Below are 20837 nucleotides of genomic sequence, written 5' to 3'. Positions count from 1 at the left end.
TTAAGAATACTCTAGGCAAATTATCTTTTGTTTCGACATCAAGTGACTATTTTGACTCAGTAGTTAATTTTAGTTTTCATATATTTCCAGGTAAGTTTAATCCACAAGTCTGGGATTCATTTGCTTTAGATCTGAAAATGTAATTTTGGAAAAGTCGTTTGATGTTGAGGAAATCTTATGAGACCTTTAATAAGCCTTTTAAATCCAGAAAGTTATATTTTGCCAGAAGGAAAAAGGAACCTACATTTCTATTACCTCTTAAATTGGAAACTTGGATATTGAAAAGGTGGGAAATTTGGCCAAATCCAGCCCATCTTTCTTCTCATTGTTACATTGTCTTTGAAATCAGAGTATCTCATTTGAAGAAAGTAATCTGTATCCTAGGTAACTTCTTATTGATTTACCTACAAACATCAGTAGAAAGCAGGGTGTGGAGACATTTTATTTTTAACTGTTTACATTTAGTGTAATGTAAATTACTCTCTTTGTCCAACAAAGAAAGTAAGAAGAGGAAGGCAGCATCAGCATTTCCTATGCAGAAGTGACTTTCTCCCTGTAGAATGTGGTAGATGATGTATGCAGTAGAAATATTTCTCCAGGTGTCTCTGTGTCACTAATAAAGCTTTCAACTGAGCCTTAGGGACAGAAGCCGAACACCAACTGCTACACTATTTATTCCAATCATTTGCTTTGTTAATCTCCAAAAAGGTTTTTTATGCCATATAAAACATTGAAGAAAAAGAACGGTTTTCTGTGAAGATAACCACTTATGAAGTTAAGCTAATTAAAATTTCATTTAGTAGTTGCACACTTTCTCTTTGACTTTAATTTTCACTCTTAATCTCCCATTGAGGAAATGGCTCAAACCACTTTGAATAATTCTATAATACATTTTCAAGGGATGTTTTTCATCTGGGTCCCTATAATTTCTGACATTACTATTTACTTCATATTAGAAGAATAACATGATTATATTAATTCCTGAACAAAAGACTAATATTAACTCATTTTTCCTGGTGATTCTTACAGGCTTATTTTAAGTTATTTATCTTTAAACTTAAAGTTGGGATCCTCTTAAATAAGCATTAATATACTGATATTATAAATGGTATAAAAGTCACATTTAAATTTACCCCCCCCCAACAAAAACACATTTTTACCTCTAAAAACCTTATGATGCTGTATTTTGTAGTTATTATTTTGAAAGACAACACCAACTCATCAAAAGGGAAAAAATAGTACACCTTTTAAGAGATTGAGTACAAAACCCACAAACTAAATGGTAATCATAGTTGGCCTGAAGTAAAAGGAGATAGAAAAAAATAATTAGACATACAGAAGGATTTCAGTACAGCAAGAAATTCTAATATTTAAACAAAACCTTTCATTTGAGGCTAGAAGAAAATCTGAAATGAAAATGTTACTTTGGGTTCTTCTATGCCTTGAACAAATAGATTAAAAGGAAGACGCTGAGGTCTAAGAACACAAAACTTAACCTACTTTGGCAAAGGGAAAGAATAGAAATGCTTCGAAAAAAGAATGCAGGCTTCTCTGACACTTTGAATACTGGGTCTAGGGTTAAAAAGCAGGCAGGAAGGAAGAATTATGGAAAATTACCCAGAGTCCTTCAGACAGAGAGCCCAAAGGATAGAATTACCAAAACAATGACCAAGAAGGAAGGAGTGGAGTGCAAAGAAAGGTGGAGAAATTCCATCTTTGTCCTGAGTAACTTTAAATTTGTGATATTACCCTTAGAAAAGTACATCCTAGAATCCATTAAAAATATAAAGCAAAACCAAGGCTGGACGCTGAAATAGAAAAGTCTGTCAGAAGTCAGATCAACAAAAGAAAGAGATCTTTCAAGTTCCAAAGACAGAAGAGCCACCTATAATTGTGCTTAATCTAGAGTCGTCCTTGCCATTGATGTAATGGGGACTGCATAGCATTACGAGTTAATGATGCAGTGGGGTTCTACCATTCCTGTCTTCTTGTTGTTGTTGTTGTGGTTAAATAGAATTCCCCTCAAGATTCTGAAGCCACAAAGCAACTGTTAGTGCTCAGTGACCTTCTGCACCCACTGTCTTTAGGGCTTTGAAATTGATTTTCCTCATCTCAGTCTCTGATAGTCTTTCTTCAAGTGTGCCTCTCTAGTTCGGCACCAGAGTGAAAACAGCGGCCGTACATAGCTGGGGAACTGGAGGCAGGCCTCATGCAGGGCATCATTAGAAAACATCAGAACAAAATCAGCCAGCCCCGGTGTGCTCTGTGTTAAAAAGAAACGGCTGCTGCTTTATTGCTGAATACAATGGGGGATATTCTCTCAGGATTCACCTTTTTTTTTTTCCCTCATTCCCAAATATGGTCTGAAGAGTAAAGAAAATTTCTGCCTTTATTCTCCAAACCTCATGTGGATGCTGGGTCAAAACCATATGTTTTTGATGATAATTTTTGCAGATTTTTTTAATGTACATCAAAAGGCATATTCCCGAAGCTGCATGACCTGGCAAAGAGTCAGAAAATAAGGCGACACACAGTGACACACAGAAGTAGGTGTCTCATAAGGAATGAGGTGGCAAAGTAATTTTCTCCTATGGAAAGTCATAGTATAGGTGCTTTACATAGCAGAATTTCAATATCCATTTCAGTATTCATTAAATATTTGTGGAGTTCTAAACATAATGGAAGCATTGTGTTTAACCTTGAAAGAGCCAAAACTGAGTTGTGGGTTTAAAGATACATATTAATCAGTATACACTTTGTCTGTGTTCATGTTTTATGTATTGCAGTAGAAAGGACATTGTTGCCTTTCAAAAAATAGCTTACTATCTATCTGATCACTAAAACTAACCCAGTTCTACAAAATTTGAAACTATGGGAAATGCATTGACATGGACTTTTCCTACTGTTTCTTTTTTTGCCAGGATGGGGATTTGGATTCAGAGCCTCTTGCTTACTAGGCTGGTGCTCTACCAGTTGAGCCATGCCTCTCTCAACCTTTTGCTTTCATTACTTTTTTAAACAAGGTCTACCTCTTTATGGAGTGGGCCTGTTTACATTTCTGTATATTACCATGCCCAGCCTTTTGCTACTTCTTTTTTTTTTTCTTTTTTTCTTTCTTGACAGTCCTGGGGCTTAAATTCAGAGCCTGGATGTTGTGCCTGAAAAGTCTTTGTCTGATTAACTAGAGATAAGTCTTACAGATATTTCTGCCTTGGTTGGCTTCAAACTGCAATCCTCAGATCTCAGCTTCCTGAGTAATAGGGTGTGAGCCACCGGTGCCCAGCCTTTGCTACTATTTCTAAGACCCTTTCACAAGTATATTTTGCCATATTTGTTTTGAGGCTTAATTTGACCCAAAAGAATTAGTCTTCCCTCAAATGACAACATTTGTTTGTAAATGTTTTAAAAATATACCAATTTGAACAACCTTTACTTGCACCTACATATTAGAAAACCATCTGAAAATATAAAGACAAGTGATTTTAAAATTCAAAGCACTAGTGATCTGACTCATTGCTCACTGTTTTATGACATGTCTGTGTTTATTGGGCTTGTGTATGGTCCACACCCTAATCTGATGCTCTTCTAATGTGGATGGTCAGTTAGACAAAGGAGGAAGAAATGTACTTCTGAGATATAGAGTCAGTAACCACAAAACAATGCAATTAAGTCCTGTTTTCTCTTGCAGCTGTGAAAATAAATTTATGTATTAAATTAGATTTCTTCTGAATCTATAAACAGTTGTTCAAGGGAGTTACAATTTGGCATATCTGTTTATTCTCCAGTGCATGGGGAGAATAAACTATTTTTCCCACCTCTTTCCCCTGGCGTCATATCTCAATTCCCATTTCATTTTTCACACTGAGTATTACAACTGTATTTGTCCCTCATTCTCTTTTCTGTTCATCCTCCTCTTTAACTACCCACAAAAGGTCTTCAATTCCACTAATATTGATGAGGACTATATTTTAAAATACATCTTTTGTAAGAGAGTGCTGGGAATTGAACCCAGGACTTAACTCATGCTAGACACCTCCTCTTCCAGTAAACTACACATCCTCCTCCTTTACCTTTATTTCCAATTGTATCTCGAAGGTACATTTTCTCCTAAGAAAAATAATAATCTTATAATAATTCAAACCTACTGTTTGAGAGTTTGTTGCCTGGATCATCAACCACAGCGTGTGCTGATAGCTTAGATTCTGGAAATTGAAACAATACAGGTCTAATTTGACACTAGCACTTATCAAACTCATCACGCATGTGGATATTCACACTTTTAGTGTTAAAGTTGAGATGATATTTAGAGTTCCCTAGGCTCAGGTTTAAATCCCACTTCTCATTAAGAAATTACTTAAACCACTTTGAATAAAACTATACCAACATTTTTTCAGGGATGCTTTTCATTTCTGTTCCTCTGAGTTCCAATTTATTTTTATTTGGTTTATTTTATGGTATTTATGTTTCTATAATTTGTGCCTTCTTGCCCAAGATATTCAGTTTCTCTGTGACTCAGTTCCCACTTTGTTTTGCGTGTACTTCACTGAACAACTAGTAGGTACCAGGAACATTTTCAGCCTTGGAACTGTGGAGGTGAATATGATGAAGTACAATACAACCACTGTTTATCTTGACTGTTAGAATGTAAACTCTATGAAGTCATCATCTTGATCCATTCATCTACTGAGGGGCATCTGGGTTGGTTCCATATCTCAGCTATGGTAAATAAAGCTGCAATAAACATATTTGTGCTGGTAGCTTTAGTATGGTCTTGTTTGTGATCATTCGGGTAAACGTCCAAATGTGGGATTGCTGGGTCATAGGGGAGCTCTATGTGGAGTCTTTTGAGGAACCTCCATACTAGTCTTCTCCACTGACACATTGAGTTTCCTCCATTGTCAGTAGGGAAGGCTAGCTAGCCTTCATGCTGAGTGGAAGGCCTCTTCAGTCCTGGTGGTATATTCTGCCATTGGTGTGCCACGCTTAAAGCCCTAGGAGTAACTTGTCATCTCACCAGTTGTTCCACGTTGTGAGAATCTCAGAGACCTTCTACAACCACTATCCCTATACACTCTGTGTTCCCTTTCTCTCTGGAATTTTCTTATCTCCTCACTTCTCTGTCTGAGATTTAAGGCACAGATTTCTTCTACTCACATCCTCTCCTCTGTATTCTGGAATCTCTTGTTTTCTTGAACAAAAGGCCAGGTCTTTTCCCAGAGACAGTGAACCCTGCCTCCTTCTACCATTCCTGTTTCTGTTCCTAGCCCTTAATAAAATGTGATAGTTTTTCTAGCCTGAGGAGAATATTTTCTAAATTCTACTTCTTTAACGTTGTTGATATAACCCAACTCATCCTTATTTCTATATTCCCAAAGACTACAAGAAGGGAATTAATCCATCTTTGGCCACAGATTGGCATAACTCACTATTGCTGGCTTCTAGATCCTGTCTCTGGACCTCCAGCATGGTATGGTGGGAGTAGAAAGAGCCAGGGATTTCCCTGAAGCCTTGCTATCTCTTCAGGATATTCGCCATTAAGCAGAGCGGACCTCTCACCCTGGATCTGTTGAATCCTCTTTTCTCATGGTTCTTTTTCTACCTCTATGTACCTGAAAATATTCTCCCACTCTAGAGAGAAACTCCTTTTGGTTCTTTACACCATATTTTTTTACTCCTAAGTTTTCCTGGTTCAGTCTGTTTCTCCAGTTCAGTCTATTTTACCCAATGATCTGGGCTTTTCAAAAAACCAACAAGAGATTCAGGTCATTTCTACTTCTCTTAGGCCAGATCTGGGATCCATGAAATCAAACAACTGCTGGAATTGAGAAGGGTGAGCTATAGCAAATCAAAGAAGAAGGAAACATTTCCACATGGAAAATTCACACTTTTAGGCAGTACTTTGAAATTTTAGCCCACCCCACAATAAACAAATAACAAGATGGTAGTTGATTGCAAGTAGCATCTTGAAGAAAACAAACATGAAGATTATGATCTAGAGAGACGGGAGTAGGCTTTGAGTTGGATAGTCAGGAAATAATACCTGCGACAAGATATGGAAGATAAAGGATGACAGTTTCAATACTCATTTTGTCTTTACATTATAATGACTAATGAAATAACAGTCCACCGCACTTAGTAGGTCCTCAGGACCTACTTTAGAGAATGGATAGCTAATTCAGTCAAAAGTCATACCAGCTGGGTATGGTATCACACACTGGTAACCCCCGCACCCTAGAGGTTAAAGCAAAAGGATCTTGAGTTCATTATTAGCCTTCACTATTAATAAGATCAAGGCCAACCTGGACTACAATGTCTCTCTTCATATAAGCAAATAAACAAATAAAATGTGGTATCAGGTATCCAATCTGAAGACAAGCCTGAAGGATATATTTACACTATAAAACAAGCAAATTGTTTCATAATCATGGAAAGTATTTTTCCCTATACTTATCAGAGATGTTTGTTTGATCATGTAGAATAGGTCCTGTAATGTACACCAGAACTTTTTTTTTTGGGGGGGGGGGTACAGTTGTGGGGCCTGAACTCTGGGCTTGGACACTGTCCCTCAGCTCTTCAGCTCATGGCTAGTGCTCTACCACTTGAGCCACAGCGCCACTTCCAGCTTTTTTCTTTTGCTTATGTGGTGCTGAGGAATCGAACCCAGGCCTCATGCATGCAAGGCAAGCGCTCTACCACTGAGCCACCTTCCCAGCCCACCAGAACTTTTTACAATGAAATTTCCATGGTGAACACCATAGGATCAGTCCAATTCCATGTCCTGTCCCACTATTACCAACAAGAACATGTATGTATCTTTAGGCTGTCAGTTTGTTTTTGTGTCATCTCCAGTGTCATTGAAGGAATAGGCTGTCACTCTGAGATGCTGCCTCTCTTGCTCACTCTTCTTATATAATCCTTTTTTAAAAGTGAGAATTTACATCAGGGGGGCAGCTATAGCTCACCAACTATAGCCCACCGTCCCTCCCTGTTACCTGCTGTTTGTACTGCTTGTGAGCTAAGAATGGTTGTTAGATCTTTAAATAATTGACAGCATGAGAAGAAAAGACTATTTCAGGATCTGGGGAGCTTCTGTAAAATTAACATTTCCATGTCCATAAATAAAGTTTTATTAGAAGAGAGCCATACTCAGCCACTTGCTCATTGTCTATGGCACCTTTCATAGCATAACAGCAGGATTGTATGATATATAGAAGTTTGCTGAAACTTGATCTAAATGACCAGGTGACTTCTTGGCCCCATGCAGCCTCTTCTCATCCAGAGCAATGACAGTGTGTGGGACTGCTTATGTCAAATTGTATATGTGCATGTGTGTGTGTGTGAGTGTGTGTGTGTGTGTGTGTGTGTGTGTATGCATGCACGTGTGCGCACGCGCACACACACACATGTTCACACAAGCACCAATACTGGGTCTTGAACCCAGAGCCCCATGTCATCCTTCAGTATTGTCACTCAAAGCTGGCATTCTACTACTTGAGCTACACCTCCACTTCCAGATTTTTGGTTGTTAATTGGAGAAAAGAGTTTCATGAATTTTTCTATCCTGGTTGGCTTTGAACCTCAGATTTCAGCCTTCTGAGTAGCTAGGATGACAGGTGTGAGCTACCAGTGCCTGGCATCCTGTGTCATATTTATAAAGTAAGGAATTCATTTTGAACATACTAGTTTTAATAATGTTACCTTTGGGGGCTGGGAAGGTGGCTCAGTGGTAGAGGGCTTGCCTTGCATGTATTAGGCCCTGGGTTCGATTCCTAAGTACCACATAAGCAGAAAAAGCTGGAAATGGCGCTATGGCTCAAATAGTACAGTGCTAGCCTTGAGCTGAAAAGCTGAAGGACAGTGCTCAGGCCCAGAGTTCAGGCCCCACAACCAACAAACAAAAAAAAGTAATGTTACCTTTGGAACTTGGGTTTAAGTCTTCAGATTATGGTTTTCTCTCTTTTGGAGTATAGATTTCAGAATATAAATAGCAAACAAAAGCAGAAAAATGATTATGTAGCTAATGCTTAGTGAGCACTTATCCAGGCCAGTAATATGATATACATTAGTTCTCTTAATCCTCATGAGAGTCTGTTAACTAGGTACCCTTAGCAAGCCCACTTCACAGATAAGAAAACCAAGACACAGAAAACAGGAGTAACTTACCAGATCAGTATCCAATTATAGGATATAACATAGGATTAACATCCAATTATAGATGAAATCTGGATTTTCAAACAGTGTAGTTTCAAAAACTTTGCTTTTAATAACCAGGCTGAATAGGAATAGAGTAGGAGGTACTAAAATTGCTGCTTTCAATATACCATTTAATTCAGGCTATAAACTTTTAAATTACTTTTATAGGAAAGGAGGAAGGAAAAATGGAAGGAAATGAGGAAAATTAATTCACAATATACTTACTAGTATAATTTATAAACGTTGTAACTTACCATTTGCCTCTGTTCTAATTTTGTGGTTGGCAAAGCACTTTTAGACACTCTGACTGGTTTACAACTCCATTAGATAAATAACTCATTTGCTTTATGAAAAAAAACTGAAGATACCTAGAATACATTACTAGGAGATGATAGACCAAGAGCTTAAAAAAAAATCTCTGGAGAGCTCAAATAGTGTAATTTTGTAGTTAGACAAAGTGAAGTCCAACAAAATGAGCACCAGGATATTGGGGAGCAGTGGGAGGGTGGAAAGGAGAGGAGGAAGGGTAGACAAAGACAGAGGGAAGGGGAGGAGAATGTAGCCAAGAACTCATGGTATATACCACAAAATCAAGAAAAGGAAAGGAAAGGGTGGGCCAAATGGGCTTGAGAATGGTGCACGGGCTGATCGAGATGCATTGTATTCATAAACTCCTTTGTGGACTGGCACCTCCTTTGCATAACTACATAAACATAATGAAAACGTTTTTAATCTGTATTTTTTAACCTGGAATTCTTTTCATGATATCTATATTAGACAAACTTTCATGACTTTCACCATAATCATATACCAGCTACATTATTAGCCACTTAATTTTCTGGGGACTGATTTTGCGTGTCACTTAAATATCTATTTATCTTTCCCTAAGTCATAAAATACTTGACACAATGAGTTCAGTTCTTTCTTATTCATCAAATACTTATGTCGCGTTCATTATATTCCAAGCACTTTACAGTATATAATTAGCTCACTTGAGCCTTATAACAACTCTTAAAAAGGATATACTATTACGATTTCCCTTTTACAGGCTAAGAAATTAAAACTCAGAGAAAAGTTGAAAAACTTGTCCAATGACACATCCCTAGTACATGGCAAAGCAGGATTTAAATATTGGTAGCCTACCTTCCTAATTCTGTACTCGTCAGCCCTTAATTTGCAGAAACTGGGCAATCATTTTCCAATATACAGTAAAATACATACAAAAATACATAACATGAAAAATATTGAGCCATGTATTCCATAAAAGCATCTTGCAGAAAGACCTTAGTGGAATATTCAAGAATATTTTTAAGTATGAAAAAGAGAATGCGGCCTGCGACTTCATTGACAAATTCAAAGTGGATGTAGTTCACACATTAGAACTCAAATACTCCATGGAATTAACATAGCATTAAATGTAAACCATAGAACACATGATAATTTTTTTGGAGAATTGTTAGTATTCATAGACGTTTAAAATCAGTTATCTTCCCTTAGAATTCCCTTAGAATTCCTTAGTCAGTGCTCCTGTCATGTGATTATTTAATCTCTGCTTACATACTTTTTAGACAATAGTATGTTATATGGCTCACTTGTTAGAGAATCTTTTTCTATGTGATCTAAAACCTGCTTTAGTGACCTATCTTTTATTTTTGCTGGGTTTTAGAAAGCATTTTGTGATTCCTTCCCATAGCCACCCTCAGAAAATTTACCTTCCTGATTACATTTTTCATAACTAAAAGTAGAGTAATCAACACTCTTGGAACTGACCAGCTGCTCATGGCTCAGGCTAGGGTGAGAAGTTTTTCTTGGACCTCCGGCGTTTTCTTGCCTATGTGTGTTTACAGGAACTCATCATATTCTCACATAATAGTAATTGCATGTGTAGCTATAAAGGAACAAGACTGGCTTATGTGTTTGAATTACAAAGATGCTCTTCCAGCAGGTTATTGAGGGAAGTTCCGAGATGCTTTTTTGCTTAAGAAATAAAATGATTAGAATAACTTTTGAAAGGGCATAAACAGGGATGGGAAGGTGGCTCAGTGGTAGAGCATTTGCCTTTCATGCCTGAGGCCCTGGGTTCAATTCCTCAGCACCACATAAGCAAAAAGAAAAAAGCCGGAAGTGGTGCTGCGGCTCAAGTGGTAGAGCGCTAGCCTTGAGCTGAAGAGCTGAGGGACAGCGCCCAGGCCCAGAGTTCAGGCCCCACGACCAGACCCCCCCAAGAAAAAAAGAAAGAAAAGGCATAAACATTCTGCACATAAACATTTATGTTTCGTATACATTTTAAAAATCTCCCTAAGATATGTATTCAAATGTTTTCTTTTTCTTTCATGGGATTGTTTCTAACGCATTTATAAGATTATTTCTTTGTTGCTTTGTATGCCCCTCCCCCACAGTATAACTCCTGCTTTCACTGTATTTCATGTCTGTATAACTTGTGGAGGGGAAGGGGAAAAACAAGTCGTTTAAATAGGGATACAGGTGGACCCATTGCAGCAATGAGATGTACAAGTCGTTATGTCGAAGACCAACTTTACAACTTTGGTGGGGGGTGGGCGGGGAGGGTTGGTGGGGGGAGGATGGAAAGGGATGGGAAGGGGAAACAAAGGAGGAGGCTACAATGCTTGGTAAGAAATGTACTCATTATCTTGCCCATGTAATTGTAACCCCTCTGTACAGTATTTTCACAATAAAAAAAAATTTTTTTTAAAATCTCTCTCAGCCATGCACCAGTGGCCCACACCTGCAAAGCTAGCTACTCAGGAGGCTGAGATCTGAGGATCCCAGTTCAACACCAGCCCTGACAGGAAAGTCCCTGAGACTCTTATCTCCAATTAACCATCAGCAAACCAGAAGTGGTGCTGTGGCTCAAGTGGTAGAGCACTCACCTTGAGCTGGAGAACTCAGGGACCATGCCCAGGCCCAGACTTCAAGCCCCATGACTTACCAAAAGGAAAAAAAAAATCACTCTCATTGGAGTTGTTCTGTGAGGGTTTGTTTTATTGTTTTTAACTTTTAAAATTATATGAGGCAAATGGAAAAGTGAGACAGAGGGATACAGAATAGAGCCCAAACCTAGCTATGTCTGTCTCGTATTTGAACATATTCCTATCTTAACCTCCTTGTGTTTTTTGTTCTCTGTTTCCACAGGCATTTCCTATTCAAAACAGGGACAGGGACAACGCCACTGTTCAGCACTGCAACCCCAGGATACACAATGGCATCTGGCTCTGTTTATTCACCGCCTACTCGGCCATTACCTAGAAACACGCTATCAAGAAGTGCTTTCAAATTCAAGAAGTCTTCAAAGTACTGTAGCTGGAAATGCACTGCACTCTGTGCTGTAGGAGTCTCTGTGCTCCTAGCAATCCTCCTCTCCTATTTTATAGGTAAGAACAAGTGTTAAGAATTATGTTGTCTATTAATTGAGACACTATACTATTATTGAGTTTGTTTTTTTAATAATAGGGAGTCTAATCTGAGTTTATCTTTTGTGAAAAAAAGTGTTGTTAATAATATGCTGTAAATCACAGAGTTTGTTAGATTTCTGCAGATGTAGATTAATATGAAAGCTGAGTGTGTTAGGTAACTCATTTCTATACAAAAGCAAGGTTCTTTCTTAAACATAAACTGTAGTGTATGCTTGTGCCTGAACTTATCTCTTATGAAATATAGCTGCTCTATGACATTTGCTGTGCACAAAGTCATCCAGACACTTGTAAGATTGAACACTCTACAGGGCTCTCCTTCTATGTGAACTCAATGGAGAACTCTGCCTGTGGTATTACATGTCTTTCAGCCAACTCAGCTGTCTACCTGGAAAGCTCCTCACTCAGGGACACCACAGAGTTCTAGGAACAGTCTCCAGAGAAATGAGCATCCATAATGCAAGGGATGGATTAAATTCTCATTCAAATATGTGGATTTTTCCTCTTTTCTGATGTAGTGATCAGATTTTCTCTTTCATAGTAACTCGTAATACAAGCTGTTAATAGTAGTTGTAAATATTCCTGTTTTCCAGTTATTTGATAACATAACATTACTTGAGCATTTATACTGCTGGAAAATGTTTCTTTTTATTTTTTTATAAATGCTATAGAAATGCCCACATCATAGTTTGATGTGCTTGTAAGCACAAAGAAAAGCCTATTGAAATGCTAATGTTGTCCACTGAGATAAGTCACAGACTGTGTGGTTTCTATACCAAGAATAACAGCCAGTGAGGCATCTCAAGTTTACAAAGCAATTTGGGATGGTCCATGAAGTTCTATAACTGAAGAGTGTCACCCATCTGTATGCAGACTAGAACGATGCTTCTGCAGAGAACCAGCTTCTCCCAAATAGTGGCAATACTCCTTAGAAATAAATTAGGGACTTTGGAAAGTGAAATAATCATTTTTTGAGTCACTACTGTTAGTGGAGGTGGGGGGAGAACAGAATCGTAGAGCATGAGATAACTTCAGAGTGAGGAACAGCAGCGACGCAGCTTGCAGTGTACTAAGCTTTCCAATTCTTTCCCCTTGGAAGGCATGGCTAATGATTCAGAGCACTCTCTCTCATGAACCCAGAGACCCCCCTCATTGTCCTCATCAGAGTGCCCCACACAGCCCCTCCAGCAGCCACTTCCCATCAGTCAGAGATGAAAGCAAGATGAACCTTTTTGTCATTTTTTTAATCTAAGCTAACTTCCTCCTCATAAAAGTGAGCAAACCAGATACCAAAGGGGTTTTCTCTTGCCTGAGTGAGCAATCACACACTGTTTGAGAATTATCCAAGGAATAATGAGGAATTTTACAACCACAAACATCAGTGTCCAGTCAGGAATTACTAGTATCCAATTAGAAAATATTGTAGCCATGAAGAGAACACTGCTAGTTAGCCTCCTCTGGATAATTCTGTATGAATTATTTGTATCTATCAGAAGTGTGCTACTAAAGAATTTTAAGTGATTCTGAAAGGCACCAGCCACAAATGGGATGTGATAAATTGCCCATGTATGTTTGTAAGAATAAAAAAAATCAAACATACTATATGCTAGATAAATAAATGCCATGCGGAACTGAAATTCACTATCAGGTTAACAGGTTCTGTGTCCTTTCTGATTAGTAAACATCAATGTTCTTGCAATTGTTAAATCTTCTGAATATCAGTTTAATTTGATTTTTTGTGATATAAATAGAAGGAAAATGGCATTTTAATGTGAGATTAGGTCATTGTTACTTGTGAGACTTATACTCCTTTTTTTTAAAAAAATTCTCTTTTCTTTTTCTCTTTTTATTTTTGTCTTTGTTTTTGTTTTGGTGGCACTGGGTGCCTTTCACTTGCTAGACAGGTGCCCTCCCACTAGAGCAAGATTCCCCAGCCATTTTGACATTAGTTATTTTTTCAGATACTGTCTTGTAATTCTGCCCATCTAGGCTGGCCTTGACAGTGTTCCTTTAACCTCCTGCATGGTTGAGGTGACAAGCATGCATCATCACACCCGGAGTTTTGATTGAGACCGAGTCTCACTAACTTTTTGCCCTGGTTGTCCTAGTAATCATGATCATCCCAATCAATATTTCCTGAATAGCTTGGATTACAGATATGAGCCAATGCACCTGACTGGACAGATTCTTTTCAAGGATCCATTACTGAGTGAATTCTTTAGAGTAAAGCCTAAAAATTTTCTTTTTTCCTCCCTAAATTGCTTTATTTTTACTATTTCACAGTTAGCATCTTCTTTTTTAATTCTTACTAATATCATTTCCTCCCTTATTTTTATTCTCCCCCACAAAAATATACCAGTTATATATAGCTCATAAACTTAAATACTCTTCAGTACAATAGGTACTTACTGATCATTTCTTTTGATCTAGTTTATGTTAGTACAAAGGAAAGAGATATAATCCCAAAGTTATCTGGCAAACGTTACTTTAATTATTGGAAATTAACTCATAATTTTATTGCTTTAATTAAATACAAGTATGCTTAGAATTTTCATTGGCCTTGGTGCATCTCAATGACTAATACACTTAACACAGTGAGTTATTTTAAATCATGTAAAGAAGTTAATTTCTTCATTAGTTAGCATAATAATTTTCTTTTGATTAAAGATGTTGCCTTTACCCTTGGGGGAGAAATGAATAAGATACTTCTCTCAGAGAAGAATATCCTAGTCAAACAAAGGAGAAAAGGGACACCTGAGTACTCAGACAAATCGCTATGATAAACACCAGAATCAATAAGAAGACCAATGTCATCAACAAACTACTTAACCACCCTTATCAAAACCACAGCCATTCTTAAACTTGTAGGGAGTCTCTTGTTCATACGTTGTTAACATAAATCTGAAGCTGAAGGACTATGTTTTCTAAGGAACTCGAGGAATTATATCCTAGAATTTCTCTGTCATCTTCCCACTTAAAGTCATAAGAAGTTGTGAGAACATAGCTGTATCATGTCCTTTTTCAGAAGTGAGTTCTCTCAGGAGGAGCAAGGTACATAACTTCTGAAAGAGAAGAGGGAAAGGGAAGGAGACAGGATTTGTTGTTCATACATCAAAATTTTGGAGACTACAGAAAGGCCCCCAAAGAAAGTAAAAATTGATTGCAATCACACAGCAGATAGCAAATCACTGTTAGCCTTTCTATACTACCCTTTATGGATGTTTTCCATGCATATCTAGCTAAAGGTCCATGTGTCTAAATGCATTTACCAAATATTCTACTTGATGAGGGCCATGTTTTTTTTCCAGGCCATCCAATTTATTAGTCATCATATACATGTGGCTATGGTACATTTAATGGGCTCCTGAATTTAAGGAACTTACTTTATTTATAATGAATTTAAATTCGTATATCTACACCTAACTAGGGGCTACCATTGGACAGTGTAAGTGTAAGCATGTTAGAAAACAAGTGTTAAGTAGCAGATCCTGAGCCCTGATGGAGTGAACAGAATGGGCAAACCCTAGCAGATACATAATTGGATAGATGGGCCATGATTTTGCATATCCCAATTCAAAAAATCAAAAAATTCAAAAATTCAAAAGGATGATGCAAACCTTCAGCAGTCACACTGTGATTTTCTTTTGTAGCTTTTTTTTTCCCCAGGGCTGAGGACCGAACCCAGGGCCTTGTGTGCGCCAGGCGGGCACCCTTCCGCTGGCCTAAACCCCCAGCCCCTGTGATTTTCTTTAGACAACTGAGTCCCCCAATTAAAACTCTGCTTTTTTTAGATATTTTTTATAATATATATTTCTATTCTAAAAATACTGTACAGAGGGGTTACAGTTACATGAGCAAGGTAATGAGTACACTTCCTATCCAGCATTGTTACCTCCTCCTTTGTTTTTCCCCTACCATCCCTTCTCTCCCCACTTCACCTTCTCTCCCCAGCTACACAACTTCTCCCTCCTCCCATCCCCATAAGCTGTAAAGTTCATTGTTTTAACATAATGTCTTGTACATCTCATTGTTACAGTGGGTCAACCTGTATCCTTATTTCAGCATTTAATAACAAAGGGAAGGGAAATAACATCCCTGCCTCTCCCCAAATTAGAAAAATGTATATACAAGACGCAGGGCACTAGAATCAAATACACTGAAAACAGGGGATATACCATGGGGGAAGAACATACAAAAGAAACAAAAATATCATATGGTACATTATAAATACATTAAAAACAACAGCAAGAAAGAATATATCTTGTGTTCCTATCTTAGGGTTCATTTTGCTTAGCATCATCTTGATCATATGACCTTTTCTGCTTGTCTTAGACATATATTAGTTATTACAAATAAGGGAAACCATGGGACCTATGTTTCTTTGTGCCTGGCTTACTTCACTTAATATGATTTTTTCCCAAGTCTTGCCATTTCCTAACAAATGATGTAATGTCATTCTTTCTGATGGAGGCATAGAATTCCATTGTATAGATAGACCACATTTTTTGATCCATTCATCTACTGAGGGACATCTGGGTTGGTTCCATATCTTAGCTAAGATGAATAATGCTGTGATAAACATAGTTGTGCTGGTAGCTTCAGTAGGGCCTTGTTTGTGATTATTTGAGTATATGCCCAAAAGTGGGATTCCTGGGTCATAGGAAAGCTCTATGTGTAGTCTTTTGAGGAACCTCCATACTGCTTTCCAAAGTGGTTAAACAAGTTTACACTCCCACCAACAATGCAGTAGGGTTCCCTTCCACATCCCTTCCAGCATCTGTTGTTATTGATTTCTTGATTCTAGCCATTCTAACTGGGGTGAGGTGGAATCTCAATGTTGTTTTGATTTGCATTTCTTTTATGGCTAGAGAAATTGAGGACTTCTTCATATGTCTATTGGCCATTCTTAGTTCCTCTTCAGAGAAGTCTCTCTTTAAATCTTTAGATCACTTATTAATGGGGCACTTGTTTCTTTGAGGATTTGTTGTTGGGAGATTTAATTTTTTGAGTTCTAAGTATATTTTAGATATGAGACCCTTATCTGTTGTATGGCTAGTGAAGATCTTCTCCCAATCTGTGGGCTTTCTATTGATCTTGCTAGTTATGTCCTTTGCCATGCAGAAGCTCTGCAACTTCATGCAATCCCATTTGTCCAACCTTTCTTTGATTTGTTGTGTTTCTGGGTCTTTATTAAAAAAATTTCGTCCTGTGCCAAGGAGCCCTAGAGTTTCACCTATTCTTCCTGTAATGTTTTCAGGGTGTCTGCTTTGACTTTGAAGTCTTTGATCCATTTTGTAGTTGATTCTGGTGCAGGGTGACATATAAGGGTCTAGCTTTAGTTTTCTACAGGTGCTTAACCAATTTTGCCAGAGCCATTTTCTGAAGAGGCTGTCTTTTTTCCATTCTATTTGAAAACCCTGCTTTAATGAATTAAACTCTAAAATGGTATGCCTTTACACAATGGAAAATACACAGAGGCCTCCCTATACCAGTTAAGGTCATATTAACAGAGACATAGACCTATCAAAAAAAATTCTATCTCTCTTTCCTGGTCCCTAGCACACTCCTTTTTGTCTAGTCTGAAATGAGGACATTTTAAAAAATGAACAATAACCAGCAGTCATTAACTAAAGAATGAGTGAAAAATGGTGTGTTATTCGCTGTTCGTTTATTTTTGTTCACAGTTGTATAGTGCAGAAGCCTTGATTCTTGTTCTTTCCTCTTAGGTGCTCTTTATTCTCAGAGGAGTGGGGGGGAGCGGGGCAGGAAGATAATCTAAAGTTTTGAAAAATGTCCAGGAATTGCATCCTGAAGCAAAAGTTTTGTAAGAAATGATTAAGAACAAATTTAAATAAAGGTTGGAATTAGGCCATTTGAAACAGCAAGTCCCTCAAGTCACACTTCCATAATTGCATTATGCACATTTAACTTCACGGACATTGACCTAACTGGCTAGGCACAATTTATAAATTGGAAAGAAAAAAATCCCCTTGTAGAAAATACCAGTGGTATTTGTACATGCTCTTTAAGTTTATGGAATACTAGAGAAAATAAAAATCTTATCAAAAGATATATGTCAGTATATCTTCTCAATTCTTAGCCCTTTTGACTTTTTCCTAACTAGTACTTCTTAAGACAACAGAGGGGTTTTTTTTATATATTTTAAGTTTAACTGAGGTACAATTCACACACCAAACAAATCCCTTTTCCTAACTGTGTAAGTCAGGGGTAGTTAGTATAATTACAGTGTTAGTATTTTTACAATTATCCCAATTTTTTAATACTCTCATTGTCTCCAAAAGAGGAACCCCAAATTCCTTCATAGTCTCCTTGAATTTCTTACTAACCCCTCAATGGTTTCCCTTCCATGAAAACCCTCTCATAAATATCGGCTTTTTTTGAGGGATTGGCTTGTTACCTCCAAATTGTTGTTTTGATGAGTTCCTGAGACATGCCGCTAACCAAAAAAATTACTCAAATTTTCAGTATTCCTTTTTTATTTTGAAAAAGGACATACGTAGTTATTTATTGCCTTTGAACAGCTGCTGCCAACTGATTCCTAAAATAGATGTTGTCACATGTCTGCTGAAAAAGGCTGTTTAACAACATAAGCATTCCCTAGATGTAGGAAAGCATCACCTGTCAAATCCAGGTTCAGTGCAGTTACAATTCCTTAGCCATTGCCTGGGCTACTTCTGTGCCTATTTGCATTTTATGAACATTCGCTGTGTACCTTAGAATTGATTGAGGTACTAGTTATATGTATGCAACTCAGGGATAGAAAGAAGAATACATCAGCCCTTTATGCTTCATGAAAAATCAACCATTTAAATATATATGACAACATGAAATGTGTTGTGACATTCTTTTTTCTTTTTGGACATGTCTTTATAATAAAAGTGCTGTTTTATTAGGTTACAGAACACAGCCAAGCAATGAATTACATTCCATTCTCACTAGTTTCTTCCCTTAACTCTTGATGCATAAGATTCAGAAAAATACATTTTGTCTGAAATGAAATGGTAGCACTGTAATGCTAATGTGATTTGATCATACTGTAGAGGAATATGCTGTGTTTTAGAGAATGTAAGATTATAAAATTTGAATTTGGGCATCAGTGTATCAATATTGTATATGTATGTATGTGAAATTACAGATGTATTTAAGCCTGACTTAATGATGAATGAAGGCTTAGATAAAATAGTTTACCTCTAAGGGGAGGAAAATATTAGTTTCAGAAAACATACTGTTAAAAAATTCCAAATTTGGGCTGGGAAGGTAGCTCAGTGGTAGAGTGCTTGCCTTGCATGCATGAGGCCCTGGGTTTGATTCCTCAGCACCACATAAACAGAAAAAGGCAGATATGTGGTTTGTCTCTGAGCCAAAAAAAATTCCAAATTTGTATGTCCAAAATCTAGCAAAAGCCTGACTTTTTATTCATATTAAGACCAGAATTTCATAAAGATTAAGATCTGCCGTCATATAGATATACTCCTTTAGCATCTGCCAAAATGTTGATTGTTCTCATGTTTATACTCTGTCGTGACTTGCAGTGAGATTTTTTTCCTGTGAATTTGGAGAAAATAATTACTTTTGTAAATCTAACATGATATAAAAAGCTAGACTATTGAGAGATCACTTAAAATTCATTCAGCCTGCAGTCAACTGTATATATCAGGGAGTTCTGAATTGAACCTGAAGAGGAGAAAAAGCTGTATTTATTTGTACTCAATTTTAACAGTGTAAGTTTCTGCTTCTTTTTTACTAGCATAAGATAAAACTACTTGGTTCTGAGTTTATCTTAGTCTTTATTATTATACAAAAACAGGAAGCATTCTCAAATTGAAGAAATTATACAACAGTACAAAGTACATACCACCTGTCCCAATAAAAATAATGTATTTTGCTGTTGGCTTGATGTAAAGTCAGCTAAACTAAATAATAGGTGAAAAAAAATGCTAGCAGATGCAAGGCCCTTTAAATGGATTATTCTTACATTTAAACATAGACATCTCCCTGACTTGAAAAAATACTCAAGAGATAATAACAGTAAGAAATACCTTTAAAGTCAGTTCAACTCCAGTTTATCCACACATAAATATCTTGTCTGTGAAATACAGTGGTGTTTTCTCTTGTTTGAGGCTATTGCTTTTGTGGAACGTAGCAATGTCTCCTGACTAATGACAAGTGGGAAAGCATAATACAATATTTACCATTTCAGTGCTACATTGCATAAATATTTAATTGGCGTTGCATATGTCATTTACTTTTACATTAGTGGTCCTGAGAGCTGTGCATTCAGTGAAAAAGAGCTACATACAGAGCAGTGAAAGGAAAAGCAGCTATCATACATGCGGTTAAGAGACAGACTTGCTGGGTTGTAAGGCATCCTGAGGTTTCATCAGCTCCAGAGTCAAAGATGTCATCCCAGAATTTAACAGATCAAATACAGTTCACATAATTGTTTAAATGTTGTAATTCCTGCATCAGCGTTGAATGTCTATGTTCTGGAAGCTTCTTATTTAGGGTCTTTAGTAATAAAACCAATGAAACCAACCACTGTCAGGAAATGTCTTCTCCTCCCATCTACCCGGCATTCATTTAGCACTTACCTTTATTGAATTACAGCTATGGGCAGGACCCTATGATAAGATCATAAGACAGATAATATAATCCTGGACCTCTTTATCATTTTAATTTTTTTGGAGAAAGTGAGCAATAAATCACATGGTGAGTACTTTAAAATAAGTGTTTTAAAAGAAAAGGATGTATCTCAGTAATAAAGTGCCAGCCTAGCATGTAGGTGCAAGGCCCTGAGTTCCATCCCCAGGACTCAATAAATAAATACATACATAAATAAAGGGTAGGAGACTGGGATAGTAGATAAAAGGCAGACCTTATTAAGTTTGAACATTAGGAAAGATTTTCGTGCTAAGACCTGAATAATAACTAGGATTATATATTTTGACAAAGCTGACATTAAATATTTCTGCACAATTTTACACATGACCTGAAAAATCAGTTGACAAAGGCAAAAAAGTCTACATGTTTCTTCAGGGAACTAGTTACGTTGTTCACTAGTTTGTTGAGTTGGCTAAGTGCTTTGTTATATGGTTATCATCTACCTGTAGAAAAAAAATGTTACTTTGGAAATTTTGGTTATTTAGATCCAAAACTGTCATAAGGATTTATAGTCTTTATTTGTGCTTTCTA

At 37.2% G+C, this 20837-nt stretch overlaps 1 protein-coding gene across 1 annotated transcript in view; it reads left to right on the top strand.

The window, feature by feature from the left end:
* Tenm3 (teneurin transmembrane protein 3) overlaps window positions 1-20837 on the top strand; it is a 325821-nt gene that overhangs the window by 155177 nt on the left and 149807 nt on the right. Inside the window, exon 4 of the mRNA XM_042699846.1 lies at window positions 11347-11585. Coding sequence (XP_042555780.1) covers window positions 11347-11585 — 239 coding nt within the window. The remainder of the gene's footprint in view (window positions 1-11346; window positions 11586-20837) is intronic.

Source organism: Dipodomys spectabilis, unplaced genomic scaffold, assembly GCF_019054845.1.
Source record: "Dipodomys spectabilis isolate Male_0828 unplaced genomic scaffold, ASM1905484v1 ptg000009l, whole genome shotgun sequence".
Taxonomy (NCBI): domain Eukaryota; kingdom Metazoa; phylum Chordata; class Mammalia; order Rodentia; family Heteromyidae; genus Dipodomys; species Dipodomys spectabilis.
The sequence above is the reverse complement of the archived record's forward strand: the minus strand, read 5'-3'. Positions and strand labels throughout refer to the sequence as shown.